At 39.4% G+C, this 22789-nt stretch overlaps 1 protein-coding gene and 1 long non-coding RNA gene across 14 annotated transcripts in view; both read left to right on the forward strand.

Annotated features, from left to right (window-relative positions):
* Mef2c (myocyte enhancer factor 2C) overlaps positions 1 to 22789 on the forward strand; it is a 164047-nt gene that overhangs the window by 93612 nt on the left and 47646 nt on the right. For all 13 annotated transcript variants that reach the window (XM_005382286.2, XM_013512976.1, XM_013512975.1 and 10 more), the window contains one exon: positions 518 to 721. In XM_005382286.2, the coding sequence (XP_005382343.1) occupies positions 518 to 721 (204 nt within the window). The remainder of the gene's footprint in view (positions 1 to 517; positions 722 to 22789) is intronic.
* LOC106148250 lies at positions 732 to 5650 on the forward strand. Its single transcript, XR_001233523.1, has 2 exons — positions 732 to 2793; positions 2838 to 5650. It is a non-coding gene; the product is annotated as an uncharacterized LOC106148250 (long non-coding RNA).

Here is a 22789-nt window from a genome sequence, read left to right on the forward strand (position 1 = left end):
GATTTCCGGAAGACAGACTACAACTTGAAGAACACAGTCATAAGTCTCCAAGTGACTTCAAATAAGTGGCACAAAACTACAGTTTTAAGGATTTTTATTTTAAACACCGATCAAAAATGCTCAATTTGTAAAGTCATGTCCAGTCTTCAAGTGATCAAAAAACAGCTCTGAACTTATCATGGGAAAAGATGTTAAGCAAACTGAAATTAATTTTTTAAACTCAACAACAAAGCATGCAGTTCTGTGCTCACCTTCACTACAACGCCCTACATTAAATCTCGCACTTACTGTTTTGGGTTCTACCACGAGTTAGAAATCGTATGTTTGCACATTCTAAGGAGAAACTAGTTTTAGATTTATTTACTTCCTCTCTAAATGCGTTAATGCCCAAAGCCCTGACAACCACACAACCATTGCTCTGCAAATGAAAGAAAAGTGCTGTGAAAACACAGACAGGCATAGATGCTTTTTCTTAAAAATAAATAAATAAACCACCCGTGTGCTTTCTTTTCACCAGGTGACATTTACGAAGAGGAAATTTGGGTTGATGAAGAAGGCTTACGAGCTGAGCGTGCTGTGTGACTGTGAGATCGCCCTGATCATCTTCAACAGCACCAACAAGCTGTTCCAGTATGCCAGCACCGACATGGACAAGGTGCTGCTGAAGTACACGGAGTACAACGAGCCGCATGAGAGTCGGACAAACTCAGACATCGTGGAGGTGAGAGAGAGTGTGGGGAGCCCTAGGCTCTGCCAGAGCCTTAGGGTGTGTGGTGTTCCCTCAGCACACACGCACATGCGCGCACACACACACCTTCTTTTTCCTAAGATGCTCATAGTCCCCAGGGAAATCCAGTGCTGATCACCCCAGCCATTACTCCACCCATCCTTCCCTCCTCAGAATCCAAGTGGTGAAATGATAGGGACTGTGTAGGATCTGACCCTTGCTAGAAATCAAGGTCCAGGGTCAAATGAATGGTTTCATCCTTCCTGAGTGTTCAGTGTTGAGTGCTGTGCATGTGTCCGGACACCAGAGTTGGGAGTGGTGGCCAGGAGCATCTCCTCCCCATTTTGATGGCTATGTTGTGGAACAGTTTCCCAGGGTAGTCTAAGTATATTTAAAAATGAATTCACTCCAACTTCCTCTTCCAATTCTTCACTTCGTGTGTATCTTCTTTCTCATTCATGCTTTCATGTAAATTCTTGCTGGAAATCTAAAGCGAACTATTTTCCTAAAATTTTGCCCTAAAAATTATATCCTTGTGTACAGCACTGAAGTCTGTTACACGGAATCAGAAAATGACTAAAAATGAATTTCTAAATGTTAGCTCAATACTGCATCCAAGTCGGAATTAAAACATTGTTTGGTTGTGACAAAAATAAGCATCATGTTAGAGCTCAAGTGTTTAGAGTCATTAGCCTGAGTAACACGCTGTGCGGTTCGGGTGGAGACTTTTTAAACACTTGGCGTGTGAACTGTAGTTACGTGCTACTGCTCTGTAGCCCCCTCCAGGCCCCTTCGTGACTGCTGAGTCAGAACGGGAGCGGTATAACGAGGATGGTTTCCATCTGCCTGTTTTCCTTACCTATTTGTCTACTTTTGATTGCCTAACTTGTCCCTGCTTTCCCAGAACTGAAAAAATAAATAAATAAATATTCCAGCAGTCTGTCCTCAGAGTCAGTTTGCCAGAGCACAAGTGATTCTTGCTGTTGTTCGGAGTTTCTGTCTTATACAAGAATCCAGGGCTAATTCTGCTGAAATTAATGCACCTCCCACTTCCATCTCCCTTCTATCCTTACCTGGTATAATTGTCTGAGACTAATTTTCATTTCTTTGTTTTTACTTGAAAGTTTTTCAAAAGTGTTGAGCAGATTTACTTATGCATTCATTTATTCATTCATTCATTTGCCTAACAGAGACAGTTATATTATTACAGTGAAACAAAAGTAATTAAGTTGACCTACTGTGGTATGTGGTTAAGATACTACACATTATATTAGTTTTTCATTACCTGCTGATCTGAACTGTGCACTCGCCCTTACCTTACAATTTAAGATTGTTCATAAGTTTTGCCTGCATTTAGAGATTTTTCTGTTCACACATGTATAAATATGAAAATACATAAACATGATGGGGAACAGAACTAGTTGGCTGTCAAGCTTGATAGGTGTGTTTGTGTGTGTAGGAGTGGGTGTGTACACTCACATTTCCAACATGTTCCCAAATCAGAACGATTTTATCCTCAAAACTCCATATTCTTACTAAAACAACCAAAACTTCATGGTAACAAACAAATTTGAGTTGGAATTTGTCATTAGACTTGAACTCAACAGGATGTGAAATGCAGGAGAACCATACTGAACCAATTGGAAAATGTGTTGACTTTTAAAATTTGTTTTCCTAAACGAGTTTAAAATCCAGAAAATTCATCTTCTCAGGGTTTTTCTCAGGGATACCATATGGCTTAAAGATGACTTAAAATTGCACATGCTGTATGAGGTTTTTGTTTTTGCTTTTTTGGGTTCTGTGGGTTGAACACAGGGCCGTCACTCTCAGCTTCTTCCCCAGCCCCTTTTTTATTTTAATTTTTTATTTTGAGACAGGGTCTCACTAAGTTGTCCATGCTGAGTTCATCTGTGGTGTTCCTCCCTTAGCTTCCCAGAGTGCTGAAATTAGAAGCATACGCAACATCACACCTAGCTTGTGTGAGATTTTCATGCTCTTGGGCAGGTGGCTATCTGGGAGTCAGATTTTTAAAGGCTTAACAAAACCTCCTGGTTAAAGAACCAGAGGTCTTAAAAAAAAAAAAAAAAAAAAAAAAAAAAAAGAACCAGAGGTCTTGCACTTGAGTATTTGTCTTGATGTGCCTTGCGAGAGAGACAGCAAATTAGGTACCTCTCCAGGATGAAGGGGGTTAAAGATTATAGCTCAGTGGCTGTGCTACTGTTTAATGTGCAGGAGGCTCTAGACTTGTTCCCCAGCAGAAAGTGGGGTAGGGTGAAAGCAGAGGGGAAGGAAGGCAAAGAAGGGAAGGGAGAGGAGGCAAGAGGGAAAAGGAAGGAAGGAGCTGAACTCAAAAATCCTTTGCAACATTATATAATTTTTAAAACCAGTACTTTCAAAAAGAGAACGAAGCAGTAGCTCTATTTTACCGCATTTAAGATTACTGAATTAAAGCTCTGAATCTCTCAAAATAACATTCTGAGACTCCTTGGCCAAGTCTAGAGATTGGATTCCTCAGTTTTGGGGGGTGCACATAATAACATGTAAATCTGCCATACTGTGAGTCCATCCCGCTCCGCTGCCTGAATTGCATGTCCTTCACATATTTGACATTGCCACATTTTAGTAGTAGAAACAGAGATGGTGGAGGAAGAAGATGGTGTCTCTAAGCTTTGAGTCTCTAAGTGGTGGCTCTAAAATGCTACTCCCCCCTCACACAGAGTGTTTTTCTAAGTGCAGAGCATTGAAATCGGAATGTTTGAGATTCTTGGTGAAGAAGAGATTTAGATGGAAAATGGCATTTATAACAAGTTCTCCAAGTCAGTCTTTGCCGCAGTACGTTTGAACCCGCTGCAGCACCCAGACGTGAGCTGTGGTGGGAGCCAGGCACCTACCACACGACAGGGACAGACAGGAAGATGCGTTCTTAGAAAAGATCCAACATAAAGTTGAAAGTTAAGATAGTTTACTACTCCTGGGTGGAATTTCAAATCCTATTTATTTTAATTTAATGGAATACATTTAACTGAGTAAGTTTAATGAGGAACATAATATGTTTCACGAAGGGTCATTAGTTTTATATTTCCCGTTTGGACCATTACCTCTCTCCCTTAACCTCCTAAAAACAGTTTACTCACAACTAGAAAAGGTTGGGAAGAGAGAAAAATAATATAATTTCCAGCATTTAGACTGAAGTACAAATTTCTGGGCAACACCAGCGTAGTGTTATAGGGTCAAAGGAAATTGTGCAGTGTGTGGGTGTTGAAAAAGATTCCTCCTTTTAGCAAAAAAGCTCTGCGTAATTATCATGTCTTTGCTTGATAATTAGCACTACAGTTACAATGGCTCAAAGACTCACAGAGCCTTAAAGGACTGACTGAGATAGGTTTTTGTTTTTATTATTATTATTATTATTATTATAATGCAGCTTGAGTATCTGTTTAGGTACAATATATAAATATGCCAGATGTAGTAAATGTGTTAAAATTTTAATCCACTGGTTAAAAAATAAGAAGTTATTGCATTAAAAGTACTTCCTTTGGAGAAAGTCTACTTCACTTAGCTCTGTGACATATACACTCAATATTAACCCAAAATGCTAGCTGGTGAGGTTGCTGAAAGCCAGTGGGGATTCTGAATTTCAGATGGTGTGATTGATATGAAAGGGCTGCCTTGTTACAGCTTCCAACTCTCTAGCTCCACTCTTCCTTCTTCGATGACCTAAGAGAAGAAACTGTAGTGATTTCTGCTGGGCTGAGTTCCTGGAAGAGGGTGGAGTCCTGGAGCACCCTGGGAGGAAGCAAAGACTGCAGCTCCTACAGGACGTGGTGGCAGCCCAGGGCTGCGCACAGCAGTGATTTGACAAGCAGCAGCTCACCCTCAGCACGGTGCGGGGGACTCTGCATTGCTTGTAAGCATGTAGGACATATATCCGGAAGTCAGCTTGGAACACTTGGAGGGCAGAGGAGTGGGAGCCTCATTAGTGCAGTGAATGCCACTGGCATGAAGGTGGAGGTTAAACAATTCAGCAGAACTTTCAGGCAGGTCATGTGTTCTGCCAGAGCACTCCAGGGGATCCCTTGAAGGACAGAAGTCCTAGACAGGTTGTCTCCCTACCCACCCCATAATTTCTAAGCAGGTCACCCTCATGGGAATATCACTTAGTTCCTGGACATCACGGCACCTTTCACCATCCTTGTACTCAGCTACTACTGAATGCCCATGCAGTCTAGGCCAGGAGTCCAGTGACTCTGTGGAAGGGGAGAAGAACACAATGTGAGGATGGATTTTACTCTGCAAAAGAACCTTTGAGTCCCATCTGTCTCAACAGAGGATTGTTGGCTTTTATTTTTAGATGCAAGAATAGGTGTGTGTGTGTGTGTGCCTGTGTGTGTTTATGTTCATCCGAGAGAGAGGATATTCACAATATTTGAATGATATTTAAAATATCATATTTATATATCATATTTACAATGTCTGTGCTTTGATTTTCTGTCTTCTGACTCTTGCTTGGATTGAAAGACATCTAAGACAAAACATTCCCTTGCACATCAATAGTTAAAAGCTAAAGTGGGACCTGAAAGGTCTTAAAATAGCTTTTAACCTTCGTTGCTTCACAGTGCCACTGGAGGTGAGCAGCACACTAACTGCCCTTGCACACGGGTTAGTGAAAATTGGTGAGCACACTCTTTGTTGAAAAGCGAAGACAGCACATCGAGGAACTGAACTACCGTACAAATTCAGGATTACAGAATTTGGAAATGCATGGGAAATAATGAAAGTAGACGTTTTACTTGAATTTTCATTATAGCAATTAAATAGGTTCCAGTTTTATAGTTATAAAAATGGAGATATATGAAATTATTCCCGTGTGTGCTATGCAAATGCACATTACACTCAGATGCTTTCTTAAGAGAAAAAAAAAAACACATTTGCTTACCTGTTTGGTCATTTATGGATTTCCATTCTTTCAATCATTCACTAAAGATTTGTTGAATTCCTGTCGTGTGCCGCATGCCACAGAATGCCTGGTGACCCAAACAGGACCAAGGCGTCTCAAGGACTCTGGTTTTCAAGGTGCCTCACAAGGCCATGTGTGATCTGGCTCCATCCAGCGCCCCCCACCTTGTGCCCCAGACACACTTCCTGTATTTATGACCTCCACCCTCCCCGAACTGTATGGAGTTTGCCTTCAATTTTTGTTTCTTTCAGTGTATGTTTTTTTTTTTGGCTTGGCTTTTAGTTACCTTTCATTCAAGTTGAGTCACATTTAATACCCTCATGAAATAATCTTTGAAGTCCCTCCCCAGTATTAGGGGAAATATAGGATTTCCCTATATTTCAGTCAGAATGTGTTCTATTTTCCCCATCAGGGCACTATGAAAGTTACTATTCAATTTCCAGTCCCACACTAGGTTTTGTAGACTGCGTGCTTTTCCTCAACCTCACATCCACAGTGCTTAATATGAGGAGTAGAGAGTGGTAGGTCCTCAAAATGTATTTAACAGGATGAGCAGTCTGGGGAAACACAGATACATAGCCAAGTGATCGTCACATCACTTAATGTTACTCACTCAAAGTATAAGGTTCAATGACAGTTCATTAGAATTTAATAGATTTTATCAAAGCACTCTCTGAAAAACACCCAATAATCTAGATTTATGCTCTCCAATATAGCAACCAGTGGACATGCAAAGTGGCTATTCACATTTAAATGAATTATAATTAAATAAAATATCCAGTTCAGTTTCTCAGTTAGTATGACCACATTTCTTTTTTTTTTTTTTCCTTTTTTTGTTTGGCTTTTTGAGACAGGATCTCACTATGCAGTTCAGGCTGGCCCGGAGCTCACTTTGTAGCCCAGGCTGGTCTCGAACTTGCAATGATCCTCCTGCCCCAGCCTCCCGAGTGCTGGGATTACATGCGTGCACCACCACATCCGGCTAGCATGACCACATTTCATGTGTCTGGATCTACATGTGAACAGAGAAGATGAAGAACCTGTTGGTCTTCCTGAAACTTCTATGAGGCTGTACAGACTAGACGGAAAGATGAAGGGAGACATTTTGACTACTTGTCTTCTCAGATTAACACCAAAAATTAATTCTTCAATTAATCTGGATTGTATTCCTCAATATAAAATTTGAACAGCACATTTCAGAAGTGAAGGATTGTGTAGCCGTATGATTTTAGAATCCAAAGTATACATGTTCACTTTGACAGACACCAATTTTCAACTAAACTCTTACTGTAAAACTCAAAGCACGTCTTACCTTTAACCCCATAACCACAGAGTCCATCAGCAAACTTATTCTCTGGTGAGAAAACACGTGTGACATGTCTGGGCTTCAGGGTGCTCTAATCATGTGAGTGAGGTGATGTGTGCTGCTATATATATTCTTTGAACTTGATGCTTGAGAACGGAAAGATGATAGCTCTTTCTTGTTACTATTTTAAATTTACTTGAAACATTAGGCCAGTATTTATATAATTAGTAAACTAATAACTTCAGAGAGTCTTTTTCTTATGAAAGAATGTAAAGAAATAATATTCTTAAGGTACATTAAAAATCATCCTTAGACCTACTATAAAACATAACTGAAATACTTTTTATTTTTAATGACACAGTAAGTCTTCCCTGCCCTCTTGCTTGTGTTCTGTTTACAAAAGCTAGAATTGCTTTTCAATAAATTGTTTGAAAAATTAACAAAGTAATAGCGCAGTATGGAAAGATTTAAACCTTCAGTGTTGAGGTTTGTTTGTAAAAACAAGAGTAAGAAATTGATCTTGTTTTTCAAAAAGTCTTTGCATAAATTTTATTTTTTAGTATATCTTTAAAAGTTTCCCACTAGAAATTTATAACTCGTAATTGTATTTATTCACCAATATCTAAAAGACAGTGAGACTAAAATTGTTTAAAAGCATGAATATTTCCCATTATCCTATCACAATTTTATATATGAAATCTGAAGAGCCACTTCTTTTTAAAATAATACTCTTAGTTAATTTGTGTATGTTTTGTAAATATTAAAAGCTTCTTCACAACTCATGTATCAAGAAAATAACTATTGTTAGACAAATAATAATATGAATGTTAGATTATTTCAATTATTTGCACAAGGCAATAAAACTGCATTTCCTCTTGTCTCAGTTATTATATAGTCTTAATGACTTATAGACATTACTTCTAACACGTAGTCAACAGAGAATTATTTAACAGTAATAAGAGCAGAAAACACAATTTTAAAATACAGCCTTTTGTCAGTAATAGCTTCTTTATCAGCATTAATCATTACCATTTTATCATTATTATTATTTTACATAAACCTTCTAGAACTAGAGCAGACCAAAGTCTTCATGTGTACCCTAAACCAAGAAGTGAAAAGAGACAAATATTTAGCATGCATAGCAGTTGCCCATTTTTCATGATATTGTAGATTTCCCAGCATCTGGACCCTGGTAGTAGCATATTTGAATCCAGGGCTGCATAGTGGCTACTGACATCACCCAAGTAAAAGTAACATTGGCTTTAAAAGGTATTGAATAAAATATCAAAGGGCAGAACATTCTGATTTCCAGGATTTGTTGTTGAATATATAGTGTCATATTCAGAAGCAGAGTTTTAAGAATAATTCTAAGTCCTACCCAGAGTGAGAATTATAGGTGATAGCTCTTCTGAACATATTACTTCAATTTCTCCACTCCATTGCTGGCTGTTGGGCTTTTGGTTTTGTTTTGGTTTGTTGTTTGCTTTTTCTAAAATTACAAAAATTTCTTTCCCTTCTTTGAAGACTGGGACAGTGGCACATTGTAGACCTTTAGTTGGTGACCACTATAGTATAAATATAATTCTAAAATTTAGAGGGCTTTTCTTGTTATTGTTGAAGTCAGATACATTATAATAATAGAAGTGAGAATCTTTCAAGTGAACCACAGTAGAATAAATATGTTATGCTATTGAGGGGTGGAAGTATATTAAAAGGCACAGGAAGCAATGGAGAAATCTTGCTTGTGGCATTAGCAGAAAGTAAAGGGTTTCCAGACCAATGTACTTTGAATCTTGGAGAAGACAGGCAACCTGCTGGTACTATGTCCAGGATTTGCAAGAGAAATTCCTGGGTCAAAATGCCTCTACCCCTGTCAGACTTACAACCTGCCAGATGATATTACATGAACCTTCTAGAACTACAGCAAGGAAACTTCATGTAGCAGGAATCTATCTTCCCTTTTTCTAAGCATTTATTTCCTTCAGCATGAGTTTGAAAGTCCATCTGTAGGCCATTTTTTCTTTGTAGTTTTACTGAGGGTGGACTCCTTCCATAAAATAGATCCGTAGAAGCACACCATAAAATATATCCTTAAATCTGACATTCAGTGAATATAATTCTTGAAGGCAGGTGAGTCAGGCTGTCTGTACGTTTTATATAAGAAGCTCATCTTCCGGTCGTGGTGGCCTGGCCCCCTCCTTTGTCAGCACCCATCCCTGGAAAGGGCTTGCCTGGAGCACAGGTTGAGTAAGAGGAGTCCAAGTTCTGATCCTGCTGGGAAGAAGGAAGTGTGACGTGATTGAGCAGCAGTGTGTGCTATGGGCAGAGAGGGCTGGTGACAACTGCACCTTCTTCATTATCCTCATGGTCAAAAATCCATAGAACAGGGGCTGGGGATTTAGCTCAGCGGCAAAAGCGCCTGCCTGGCAAGCGCAAGGTCGTGAGTTCAGTTCCCGGTACCCGAGAAAAACCAAACCAAAAAAAAAAAAAAAAATCCATAGAACATTCTGGAAAATATGTGTCATCTAAAAGACTGTGATTGGGTATATGTATACAACAGTAGATGGGTAGATTGTACTGTTGGAAATGCATACCATTTGCCAGCAGCTACTTGGCATGTTATCCAGTTATATCTGTTCAGTGTAATTTGTGTTACCCTGAAATTTAGCCACCTGATAGAAGTTCTGAATAAGGAAAAAAAAATTCTGTCAATTATTTCTAAAGGTCATAAAGTTAATGACTAGCCGGGAGGTTAATTAGATTCTGAAAACCTCTTCATATCAATTAAATCTCTTATCTTTATGTTTTCGTAAATAAACTCACTAACTATTTAGAGCTACTGTTCTAAGATAAGAAACACTATAAACAACGAACTGTACCGAATGTGTTTGGCTCTTTCTCATTTCTGGAAAAATACTGTTACCAAAAAAGTAGCTATATGAATTGATGATAGCAAGTCCTCTTCCACTATTTCTGAATTACTTTATTTTGCAAAGTGGTGTGCAAGTTACCCCTTAACCATAAACAAACTGAAAGGGAGCTGTTTCATAGAGACAAACTGGGGCTGGAGTTGCCCTAAGAATGAGCTACAGATCTAAGACCAACTCCACTCTCTGTAATTTTTAATTTCAGAAACCCAAACTGTTTCAAGCTTACTAGCTTTTCCCCTCTTCTTCTTTTTTTTTTTTTTTTTTATAGTGCAGGTTATTGTACACAAGACCTTGTTCACGGTAGGCAAATGCTCTACCACTGCACTACACCCCCAGCCCTATGGGACATGTCTGTCAATAAATAATATATTTAGCAACAGTGTTAGGACAATTATAAGCAGAGTCATTTCTGTCATGTGAATTCTCCTTGGACAATAGAAGCAAATTTCAGAGGCAATGGAATAGATCCGCACAGTAGCTGATTGCTTCGTCTCTCTAGCCACCCTTCCAGGTTGTAGCCGATTGGGACTTGCAGGCTCTCACAGGGACCTGTCCCTCATCAAAGGAGCTTCCCCATGTTGGGCAGTACATGGTGAAGCTGGTTCACAGAGGTAACTGGTGTGGTAGCTGAAGGACAGAACCCAATAAAACGCTTATAAACTGGAGAGGTTGCACTTGGCTCTTGCATCTGACTTTCTTGCCATGGGTTTTTATTGCAGCCTTCCTTGCCCAGGTGGGGAAACCAGTCAGCAAAGCTGTCACACAGGCAGGCTGAGCACTGAGGAACAGAATAGTTAAGGTAAATGTGATTTTGTGGAATAAAATGAAAGAAGGAAGGCGACACTGAGCCCAGGGTTGTCCTCAGGGAGAGAGAATGCAGAAGGGACGGGAAAGATGAGGAGTACAGAGGTAGACACATGCCGTGTCTATTCCCGTCTTTTCCATCGGGGAGAAAGAAGTGCGCATGCTCACAGTTGCGCCTGACTTTCCTGGGTTAGGTATGTGTGGAATCTTATCTGCATCCAGGTTCCATGATTGATCCTCCTCAACTGTGGTTTTTCTGAATTAATTTCATGTGGGGGGAAAGGAAAGCTGCACAGTGATTTCTCTAAAAAGTGTTGTTGAAGCATTCGTTCCCCTTTTTAACTTTACTTTTAGGAAATAGAACTTTAAAAGCCCACAAAGTTGGAGGAAAGGGATTTTTTTTTTTTTAAGGTGGAGATTTTAAATTAAGTTCTAGTCAAAGCAATAGCACACATCCTTCTCTAACCTGGGACAGATTACATAGCACCGCCAGCCTTCGGTTTCCTCCCTAGAATTAGCATTGTTAGCCTCGAGTTCTCCAGAGAGATAGCGTGGGGATTGCAGCTTATAAAAGATACCAGGGCCCGTTGTAAACTGTTCAGTTATAAAAGATGGTTTTATTTTCAAAGTCAAGGGAAAAGTTCAGAGTACAAGACAGTGCTTACCAAAAGAGAATGAAGCACATACAAGAACATGTGTGATTATGTAACGTTTTATACTAAGTATATCACCTAATTAGAAAATGTAGCATTTTCATAAACAGCTATAGCATTTTAAATAAATTAAGAAGCTCTAACAAGGGGGTGCATTCATTTTTTTCTCTTCCACAAACTTTTATGAAATATATATGTGCAAGGCATTGTGCTCAGTGTCCTGGGAAATAAAACAGTTATGATATGTCCCCTGACTCTTGGATCAAGAGTCCAGAATGGATAAAACATGCATAGTATTTGTGTCTTCAGTCAGCAGATACTGATGGACGTGAAGAACATTTGCCAGGCACTGTGCTAACTACTGCTGAGGCATCTGTGGCTGTGATACCCAGGGAGCGAGCCCTAAGTAGACGTAGACAAAATGCAGTAAGCGAGCAGAGGCAGAAGAAAGTGCTTATAACTGTGAGCACTGGAAACATCTCATAATAAATTTTAGATGACAGCGTGACCTTGAATGATAAGTATAGTAGCTTGCTATGCTAAGCCAGCCTGCTAGCCATTTGTTCCCATTTAAATTAAAAGTTGCACTAATAAATGTTATGATGGGGATAATAGTATATAGACATGAAATGCATACATATACTAAGAATAATAATAATATAAGCATTAAATGCATACACAGATTTACATGGGAATATGTATATATAACAGTCTTTATTTTGCTTACCCATTGGCATTGGGCTTTCAAATATGTAGTTCCTCTGTAAACAGATGGTTATAATTTCTAGAAATTCCATAGACTACAAATGCTAGAAAAATGCAGCGAATATGACTGCCTTTAAATTTGATAAAAGTTTCAACCTTAGAGTTGCATCCCACATCCTTGGTTTAACTGTGCAGATGAGAAATTTTTTCCCCCTTATAAATTCTAAAACACAATACATCTGGCCGGGAGGCTGGAAAATTGTTACATATCTGTGTAACATTCTTATAACCTAATCGCTCTTCAACTTTTCTCGCAGTTTAATCATTGGAGAATGTTCTTTGTTTTTGTAGTCAGTGTTTCACATAGTAACAGCTTGTTGTATTTTGGTCTGTTTGCCAGAGGGTAGGTTTATTTTTAAAACCCTGAACTCTGAATTTTTCTTTATTTTTCCAAGATTGAAAGCAGCTGAAATGCCTGGAGTTACAGGTTGAAGGCTGCTTTACAATATGTGGAGAGAGGCTTCTTACCCTCCTCCCTTTGTGCTATGTGTGTTTTTTTAAAAAAATTTTTTTTCCTAACAAATGTCTTCTAACTGGCAGTTGTCTAAAAATAGAAAACTGCTCAGCTAAAAATAGCCTGGCTCTCAGTCTTGCCAAGGAAAATGGAGAGAAATAGGCGTGGAATAGCAGGCTGAGTAATCCAGCTCTATTCATTCAGAGAAACCTTTGAGAATGCGGGCGATGATAAAGTGCCCTGCAGAAACCGCAGGCCTGACTCTCACTTCAGACTTGTAGGTGCCAATAAATATTTTAGCCCCCAATACTTTTTTCCCCCTCCTAGGCTGTAAACATATTCTGAAAGACAAGGCTTTGTTTCACAAGACCTGACACTCTGCCATGGATAACTAACTTTTTAAAATCCTGAAAAATTCATAATTATGAGATGCATTTTTAAAAAGCATATTAAAATGGAAAGGTTGTAAAATAATGTACATCATGTAAGAATTAAGAACAAACTGTTACAATAAAAAAAAAAAAACCTACTTATGGCTCACAATTAAACTCAAAACTTTGAAGTGTTCTCCAGAAAGAAAATTATTTCTGTGACTCATTTTAGTTGAGAGAAGCTGACTCACTAAGTTAGCTCCCGGAGATATGAAATGCTCTTGCTGAGAAGAGCTCCCCTTGCTATACCAAAATTTAGTGTTTCTTACAGTTTTTACCCAAGTAGATTCTTACTGTCCGTTTTTAAAATGGAGTAGAAACTACTTTGAAAAATACATTTCAAGAGTAGGCATGGCTTTCAGTTTCCAAACATGGAATTTTGAGTAAGATATAAAATATATACAGGCTGGTTTGCAGTGATACTGCTTTTCTCTTTTCCATTTTGTTTTGCTTAAGTAATCTGAATAACCAGGTCACACACAGCAACAGGGTATAGAAACGTCAGCACAGTTCATGGGGTTATATGGGTCTGAGCATTGTTATGTGCAGTTCCTGTAATGCTGCTGGTGATAAGACTCTTGAGACAAAAAATGATAATTGATGAAAAGAGGTTTAAATCATTGCTAGAAGAATCAAGGTCCTTGTATCTGTGTACATGGCCTCTTCTGGTCTCCTTCCGTCTTGTAAAGCGTTTTGTCGGCTAGCATGCTGGCCCCCTACTGCTCTTTGTAATGGATGCAGACCACAAGTGATTCTTTTATGCAGCATACAGGGTGTAATTGTGTCTGTGTGGTGTATTAGTAATTACCAAGCTGAATTCCCATATTGTATCTTTACTGCAGGCGTGGAAAAATAGGACATACAATCCTGGAGAACCATTTTCAACCTAGATAGTGAGCTACTCTGAGCCATATTCCAGGGACAATGCCTTTTATAGGCGCACTTTTTAAGCAAAATTTCCATTGTTGAGTCATTTGTGCTATGCAGAATAAATTCGGTTTTGGAAATGATTGTTGTTGCTGTTATATAATTTTTTTCTGACTTTACAGCAAGCCTTTGTAATATGGAAAGTATTAGTTCTTTTTTTTAATTATTGAAATTAAAAATCTAATATTGCCACATAACAATGGCGATTTGAGCTATAGTAACAGTACTAGACTATCATACAGACAGACTAACAGATGGATTATAATAGATTGTGTAACATTTATAAACACTAAACAATATAATTATTTGAGGGGGGTTTCTACCTTAAACAGTGATATTTTCATATATAATTTATTGATCTTGGCTCAAGCATTGTTAAACTTTAGAAAAAGCTGACAGCAGAATTTTGTTACAGTAAGCAGATATAAATTATTAATTTCTTTGCTATAAAATTTGCATCCATCCTTTATGTATTATGTAGCCAATATTGATTTGACTACCTTCTAATCTTTGGAGATTTGAAATGTCAACAGTATTATTTATCTGTAACAGAAGCCAAAATAAGCCAAACAGTTTTGTTTAAACAAGAGAAAGTATACTCATTCTTTGCACCAAATGCATATCATGACACTTAAATAGTAAATGAAGTAGAAAATGAATTAATGTGGCCATTTCATTAGTAAGAATGCAGTTCGGTTTTTAAAGAATTATCACTTGATGCCTGCAAGGTTTTAACTGTTTTTACCATCAATTCTAAAAATGACCACTCACAGTCCTCCGACCAGCCCACCAACTCTCAACACACACGTGTTTTGTTTAAACTTACTTCCACTTTTACCCATAGACATTTTTATTCAAGCAACAGCTGTTTAGATTCCTAGGATGGACAGAACTCTCTAGCAATGCCACATGATCTGTGATCCCACCAAATGCAGAGGCTAGTTGAGGTAGGAACTACACATGGAAACAACAAACAAAACAGCCTGATAGCATTGAGCTATCTGATGGAGCACTGTTGGATAGTGTTGGTCTTAGAAAAACACTGCCTGAGTTCTCAGCCCACTATTTGACTAGTTGTATGTCCCTGGGCAAATTGTTTAACTCTCTGTCTTAACTGACTCATTTGAAAATGGGGGTTAATAATAGCATCGTGTTCGAGGTCACTATGAGGATTAAATGACTAAACCTTTGTAAAGTGCTTGAAACAGGGTCTGGTGCCCCTAGTAAGGTTTAGAGTGATGTTAGAAGTGTAGTGAAGATGATGATAACACATATACTCAGGAAGTAACTGCCAGTGGTGGATATATTGCATAATTGTTATTGTTTCTGCTTTATTTTGTTTTTGTCTATGTTGTTAGTATTTTGCTATTGTTCTTTTTAAAATTATTATTCTCTTTAAATTAAAAAATATAAAAAGAAAGAACTGCCAGAAGGCCGGATATTTTGAAGGGCAGCCCTGATTGGTAGTCAGTTTTAACCTCATAAAAGTCAAATTCAGGAAGATGGATATGGAAAAGGATAGAGGAAAAGGATATGGCCAGACTTTTCAAAGGACCAGGTAGGGGCTGGGGATTTAGCTCAGCGATATAGTGCTTGCCTGGCAAGCACAAGGTCGTGAGTTTGATTCCCGGTACCAGAAAAAAGAAAAAAAAAAAAAAAAAATCAAAGAACCAGCTATATGAAGAGTCACAGGAAGAAAGGGCGTACAAGAATTTTAGTTTGATATGAATAGAATATTCACAGGGAGGAAGAGAAAGAGAAAGACGGTAAGGTAAATGAGAAAGAGGAGACAGGTAAACCAAGAACTCCTAGTGTTTGGTGTAGAATGAAGTGTAATAAAGTAAGAATGAGAGTTAGTGTGGTGTGAAGCAGAATAGCAGGACAACTACTTCTTAGGGAAAGTCCTACTAGAAAATGAAACCATCTCTATACAGAAGCAAGGGGGGTATAAAAATGGGAGGTTCCAAAACGTTTTAATTTTTGTGAGTACTATTTGTATATGTATGTGCTAGAAAACCTAAAACTTTCACCACACATAGTATATTTAAACCATTTAAATCATTCCTATAAACATCTATGATTATAAGGTAAAACAAGTTTTCTTTGAAATATTCACGTAATTTCAGTTTACACTCATAATGCATTTCTCTGACTGAGGACAATTTACCACAGACTGTACATTTAAAAAACAAATTTTAGAGACCAGAGGGGGTGCTTTGTAGCCCATATAAGCTTCTGTAGATTAGGTTGAAGAAGAAATCAAAACCAATAAATTTAGAAGTATGTAATAAACTATGTATAGTTTGAATGACCACTTGAACAGATCTGGGTTCTAGATGTAGTACATACTACCAAATATAAAAACCCTGACATTTTCTGGGTGAATAGATAATACGTGAGTCTATAGGTTAGTCTGTAACCTAAAAGCCCAACTTTGTCACTGTTGGACAGTGTGGCGTTCAAGAGGGCAGACACAAGTTTGGATTTCTACAGCTTTTTTTTTTCTTTCATTGAATTTATCAGTACATATTTGTAGTACACAATGTCTGCGTGCCTTCTGGGGAATTGGTACATGTACATAATGCATCTAATTCCTTTGCTCATCCCTTTTCTCTCCTCCCTCCCCCCAACTGTTAGTGCCTTTCCCACGTGAGAAAGATCTATCTTCTTACTTCCTAGTCTCTACCTTTTGTTTTGCTCCCTATTTATACTTTGGATTTCTCACAGAAGAGAAACCACACAGTATTAAACCTGGAGCATTTGATTTATTTCGCTTAACATTAGGGTTCTGACACCATCATGCACTCTGTGATCTTGAACAAGTTTCTAAACCTCCACCGAAGTGCACCTTTGTAAGAGGTACAATAGGGATGATAAATCTCACATTTGGTCTTTTGTAAGGATTAACTTACATAATGTACACATGCAGCCTCTAGCACATGTTGGGCGCGGGATGTTCGTACACCTGTTAGCTCCTTTCCTGCTGCTCCTTACTGAATATGTAAATTTAGGCGAAAACTTGATCCTTTTATTCTAATTTACATGCACACACCTTTTGGACCCTGAAATCTTCAGTATGCTTTGCATTTACATAGAAAGTCTCTCTGTAAATTATTAATTAGGATACATACATGACTTTCTTGGACAGTAGAATTATGAACTATTCCAGCTATCAGATCCTCACCATACAGATTTTAAAACCAAGGCAAGGGTAGAGAGAGGAAAGAACTAGGTGATAAAGGAATTCTATTAAGTAATGTCAAAACAGAGGTGGAAAAAGTAGAACCCTGTCAGACAGAGGGACTACCCCAAGTTCTGCTGGTGAACTCTGCTAGATAGAGTAAGGATATAATTGATTCCCTGGTGCTCCCTTTGAACTAATGTTCATCTAAGGATCAACAGAGGAGCGAGAGAGAGAAAGAGAGAAAGAGGTGAGATTTTTGAGACCATGAAAATAATTAGCAAAGCTAGGACAACAGTGTTCCTATGCAGCCAGTTCCTTTTCTGACACAAAAAATAAATAATGGATTTCATTAAAATACTAGCCAGTCCACAGCATTTAGTGTGATCATGTTGTTAACAATAAAAATATCTACCTATCTTGCACTGCCTCGAGTCTGAAACTTTGCCCGGCTGCCTCAGTATTTTGATGGCAGTAACGATACTTGCTCTTGGAAGCGCGCCAGACCCACGCTAATGTATTACACACTTGGCTGCGTTCCAGGTGAACAGGTGTTTTGAATATTCCAGTCACATACCCACAGTGTATCTTGCTACCGGGGAAAGGATATCATTTCTAAACCGCTGATGTTCGCTGTGCACCACGCCTGTTACCGCTGAGAAGCCTTCACAAGATGAACGGTGATGGCCAAAGAGCCCGCTTCTGCTGATACGCAGTGCCACCGCTCGTGGTTCTGAACTCCGCACCTGTTGTCTGGATGCCGAGACCAGTGCTCTTGCTGGTCAGCCTTAAAAACCACAGGGAAACATCGCATCTCCGTACTCCACAGTGCAGTCTGGACAAATAGGAAAGATTTTGTTTCTATTAGAAGAATACGGTGGTACATGGTGACAGCAAATTGTTAAGCAGTTTGTTTGCCTGGCGGAACCCATCACTCACTTCGCAGACACGCTACCATGGAACAGTGTAGCTGTCCTGGAGTCCTCATTGCAAAATGCAACTACTTCTTTCTGAGGGACAAAAAGATAACAGAGCTCTACCTAGAAATATATCTATCCAGAAACGATTCTGAAGCTTTTTTCAAAATTAGCAGCTTCACACTGTACACACACATGAACACACAAACACTTCCGCAGATGTGTGCAGTTAATGTGAGACCAGCAGTTTCCAGCAGAGGAATTCAGATATATAACTTCCATTACACCAAGCACAGCTTCCTGGGCCAGATCAACAAACTTGCATTGATCTCGCTCTATCCTCTCGCTTTCATCAATAAGGTAATGCAGTGAGGGTGGGGAGACTTCCTGCCTTCTCCAACTACCTGCCCCACCCTCATCCTCCATCTCTGTGTAGACTGGGTCCCTTTAATGCTTAGTCAATAGTGTGCCGTACCTCATGGAAACAGGCTTTGAGTCCTGCTTTGCTTCCTGTTTTAATGGTGCTGCTTCCCTTCATCTTTTTAACAGTGATCTGTAAAAAGAAATTAGATTCTACTCAGACTGTGAAGATTGTTTAAGGCATTTTGAAACTATCAGGTGGTTAGTATATAGTTCATATTTTTTATGCAACGGAAAGTTGGCTTGAAGTCCAGGTAGAAAAACAAAGATCATCATGAGAAGCTTCTTGTAAATATTATACAATGTGAAGTTCAATTTTTTTCAAAACTGTGGTTTCCTATCTGAGTGCCTCGGGTACCGGCTATGGGAAGCCTCCAGAGAAAACAGGGTCGCTCCTCCTGCAGAGGCAGCCAGGGACTGTGGGTGGCATTTTCTCTGCTGAGTCAGGTCCTGCCAGCTGCTCACCAGGCTTTTCCCAACAGTGCAGATTTTCTGACAAGATGCAAAACCCGGGCCTCTGTGGTTCTTGAAGCTCTCTTGTCATTTCCCCTCTTCTCTTTGGGACTTGGGGAAAATTTCACCTAGAAAAGATCACATCTTGCTGCCTTTCTCCTGACTGTCGAACAAAATTGAGAAGTTTTAAACATTTTCCTGTTATTTGGCCTGTTAAATGAAAGCAGCACTTCTACCTCACCTTTTTGCAAAAGAAAGGAAAGAGAAGATTTTATACACCAGCGACTTAATGAAGAATTTTTATAGCACACAATTTTTCCATGAGCCAACATCTTGACCCAGAGAGAAACAATAGTCTATCCATGAAAGTGTACATTTTTCTCTTTTCCCTGACCTATCCATTCAAAATGGTCAGCCTTGTTACCAACTCTTGCCTTCTCAGGGAAATTGAAGAGCTGACCAGTGAGCTTAATCTGAAGAATATAGAAGCCTAAACAAACAAATAAATAAGGCAAGTATTTTCCTTAGCAACAGAGACTCCAGGTTCTTACTAATATTATTTTAATAATTGCAGTAAACCTTTTTTTCTTTGTCTTTTCGAGACAGGGTCTCACTGTGCAGTTCAGGCTGACCTTGAGCTCACTTTGTAGCCCAGGCTGGTTTTGAATTCACAATGATGCTCCTGCCTCAGCCTCCTGAGTGCTGGGATTACAGGGGTGTGCTACCATGCCCACCCAAACCTTTGTTTATTATTACTAGTTTTATTTTAATAATTGCAATAAACCTTTGTGCTTTGTGTTATCCAGAAAATTATAGCCCAAATGTTATCGGAAAGATCTTCCTTCTGAGTCTGAGATACTCAGGAGCTAAAAAACATTGAGAACCCTGTCTTTTCCATAGCTTCCCACATCTTCCTAAGTAGGTAGACACTGTGTAAATATATAGGTGCTTTGTCCTTCTATCCAGCAGACAGTGGAGTAAAATAACAGGAAATCAGTCTAGATAAGATAACTCATCAAGAAGTGAACTGTATTACAAATATATCCCTTGATTTAAAAAATAAGATTGTGAGATGTTCCATTCAGATGCATAGACATAGTTGGGAAATCTTGTGTTTAAAGTTGGCAGAGTACTGGGGATTGAGCCCAGGGCCTTGTCCTTGCTAAGCAGATGGTCTACCAGGAGCTACAGCCCCAGCCCCTGGGCAAGCTTTATGTTTGGAGAAGCTTTCTGGGGCAAAATAGTCCAGACAGTAACCCAAAGAATAAAGCCTGGACTTCACACATGGGTTCATAAACTTGGTTCTACCTTGCCCAAGAATGGCAGTCAGAGTGGAAGAGGGTGTGAGGATTAACTCAGACCCATACAAGGCCACAGGCTCGGCTCCTGGCACAGATAAACGCTCAGTAAAGGGTAGGTATTACTGCCAACGAACTGATTCAATTAAAATATTAAGAAAATTAATATTTTGGTAGTGAGGAAAAACTGGTTTAATTTCCTCTTCGTGCCATATAGGAGAGAAGGTTGTTTTTATAATTACCTAATAAAGGCTATGGAAGAAGTGATCACGCAAATGAAAACTCTCAAGCTTGCCCCTGATCTAACGGAATCACAGAGATTTCCTAACTTATAAGAACTGGAACTCCAAACTTGCAATCAGGTGGCAGTAGATTTCCACTGACAAAGCTGAAATTACGGAAGCCATCGTGACTGGGAAAACAGGCAGGTGGAGGTGACAGAGGCCAGGAGCAGGAGCCTGAGTCCACCGAAACTCCTCAGAGGACAGTCTCGGGACAAAACACAGAGCAGCCTGGGGCAGGCAGCCACCATTCAACTGCAGTGAGTTAGACAACAGGTGCCAGCGGCTGTCCGCCATTACACTGGGGTGAGCAGAACTGCTGGCAGCATTATGTTAGACCTTAAAGTCCTGCACCCCTACGCAGTGAAAGGCCAGCTGCATACACAAGCATCACGTGCATCACTTGACTATTTCCCCTGCTTGTCTAACACCCTCAAGTTTTCCCTTTGTCGCTCATTCTTATTCCTTCTTTCCCTTCCCTTCCCTGTCTATGTGTCCTTTTTTTTTTTCTTTTCTTTTTTTTTTTTTTTGAGAGAAGGTCTCAAGTTCAGGCTGTCCTTGAACTTACTATGTAACTCAGGTTAGCCTCAAATTCACAGCAATCCTCCTGCCTCACTCTCAGGGCTGGAATTACAGGTGTGAACCACCAAACCGGACCTGTGTCTGTATGTCATCTATCCATCTTCTACTTATGACCTCTCTCCTCTTTGTCATTCCTTCTCTTAAGCATGTTCTCTGTACACCTTTCAATTTTCATTTCTCAGTGTTCTCTCCAGCTTTTGTAGCCTTATGTTAAATCGGAGGTCACTGAATGCAGACATGAAGAACATTATTATCTGTGTAATATATGAAGTTACAGGAAACACAATTTTGTGAACTGGCAGTTGGTCTGAGATTCTGGGGCTGTGTTTTTCTATAGATAACATTTACAGCATAATGAAAATAGATTGAAGTGAGTTTGATTTTTTATTATGAATTGAATTTGGAAACATTTAGAAAAATGTAAGCTCATAAAAGAATAAGATAATTTAGTCTATGTAGGCTTCGATCAGCTTGTAACAGTAATCTGAGGTTATTATAAGTCTTTAGAAGAAAAGATTCATTTTCTACTCTGGAATGTGTTTGGTATTCTCAGAATCTATTTGCTCATGACCTGTGTCCTCGCTCTTTCTAATCATTACACTCCATTCATAACTGCACCACTAATAAGAAAGGGCCCTTTACGTTAACGGCACCAAATGTCAGGAGCTGCAGTCGGGTCCAGAGCCATGGACCCCAGTAGCAAATAGCCGGGGAGCGAGGGGGCAGGTCCCGGTGGAGTACAAGCTGAGGGCTTCACTCGGAAAGGCTACTGGCACTTTTGATGTCAGTCCTAGGAATACTGTTTGGTTATTTTTCTGGTAGCAGCTGGAAATGATTATATTGTTAGGAAAGCAAACAGTGGCCGTTTGATTGATGAGCTCCGAAAGCGCATTAATTTATGAAGTGCTAAGGGCCCAGTGTGCTCCCAGGTCTTAGAGGTGCTCAGATGAAAGCCACAGCCCTGCCCTGGAGGAGTAGGTTGGGGCACAGACAAGGCCTGAAGCCCCCACAATGCAGATAGGAGGAGGCCAGCGAGCAGGAGTGTCCGTAAAGACAGCGGCTGGAATCATATCGAGGTTCTTTGTCCACCCAGCCAGACCTTAAGAGGAGGCCTGAGACTGAGCCACCGAGGACTGGAAGCATGCTTACCTTCCATTGCTTCCTTTTCTTGATTTTTGTTTTCATTGGTACATGTTTGCTGTGCATAATGATTACATTCAGTTGTGGAGTGTTCCCTGTAGGGAACACATCTTAATTCTTTGTACCCTTTCCTTCCCCTCCCGCCAGCTCTTTGTCCTTTTTCCTCTTGCAAAGGATCTATCTCTTTGTTTCATGTTTCCTATCTTCTATTTTACTCTTTCATTGATTTATACTTTAGGCTTCTCATATAAGAGAAACACTGCAGCACTGAAGTTTGCGTGTCTGATTTATTTCACTTAACATTCTGGTCTCAAGGTGCATCCGTTTTCCTACAAATGACTCAAGTTTATCCTTCTTTACAACAGGGTAGTACTCCATTGTGTGTAAACACTACATTTTCTTTTATCCTTTCATCTATTGGTGGACATACAGGCTGCTTGCAAGATTTAGCTCTTATGAATTGTGCTGCTCTAAACATGGATATGCATGGATTACTGTAATATGATGTCTTCATGATTGGAAAAGTGTAATTTTATCACATTTTTCTTACTCCACAGATGCCT

Source organism: Chinchilla lanigera, unplaced genomic scaffold (assembly GCF_000276665.1).
Source record: "Chinchilla lanigera isolate Chin_1 unplaced genomic scaffold, ChiLan1.0 scaffold00017, whole genome shotgun sequence".
Taxonomy (NCBI): Eukaryota; Metazoa; Chordata; class Mammalia; order Rodentia; family Chinchillidae; genus Chinchilla; species Chinchilla lanigera.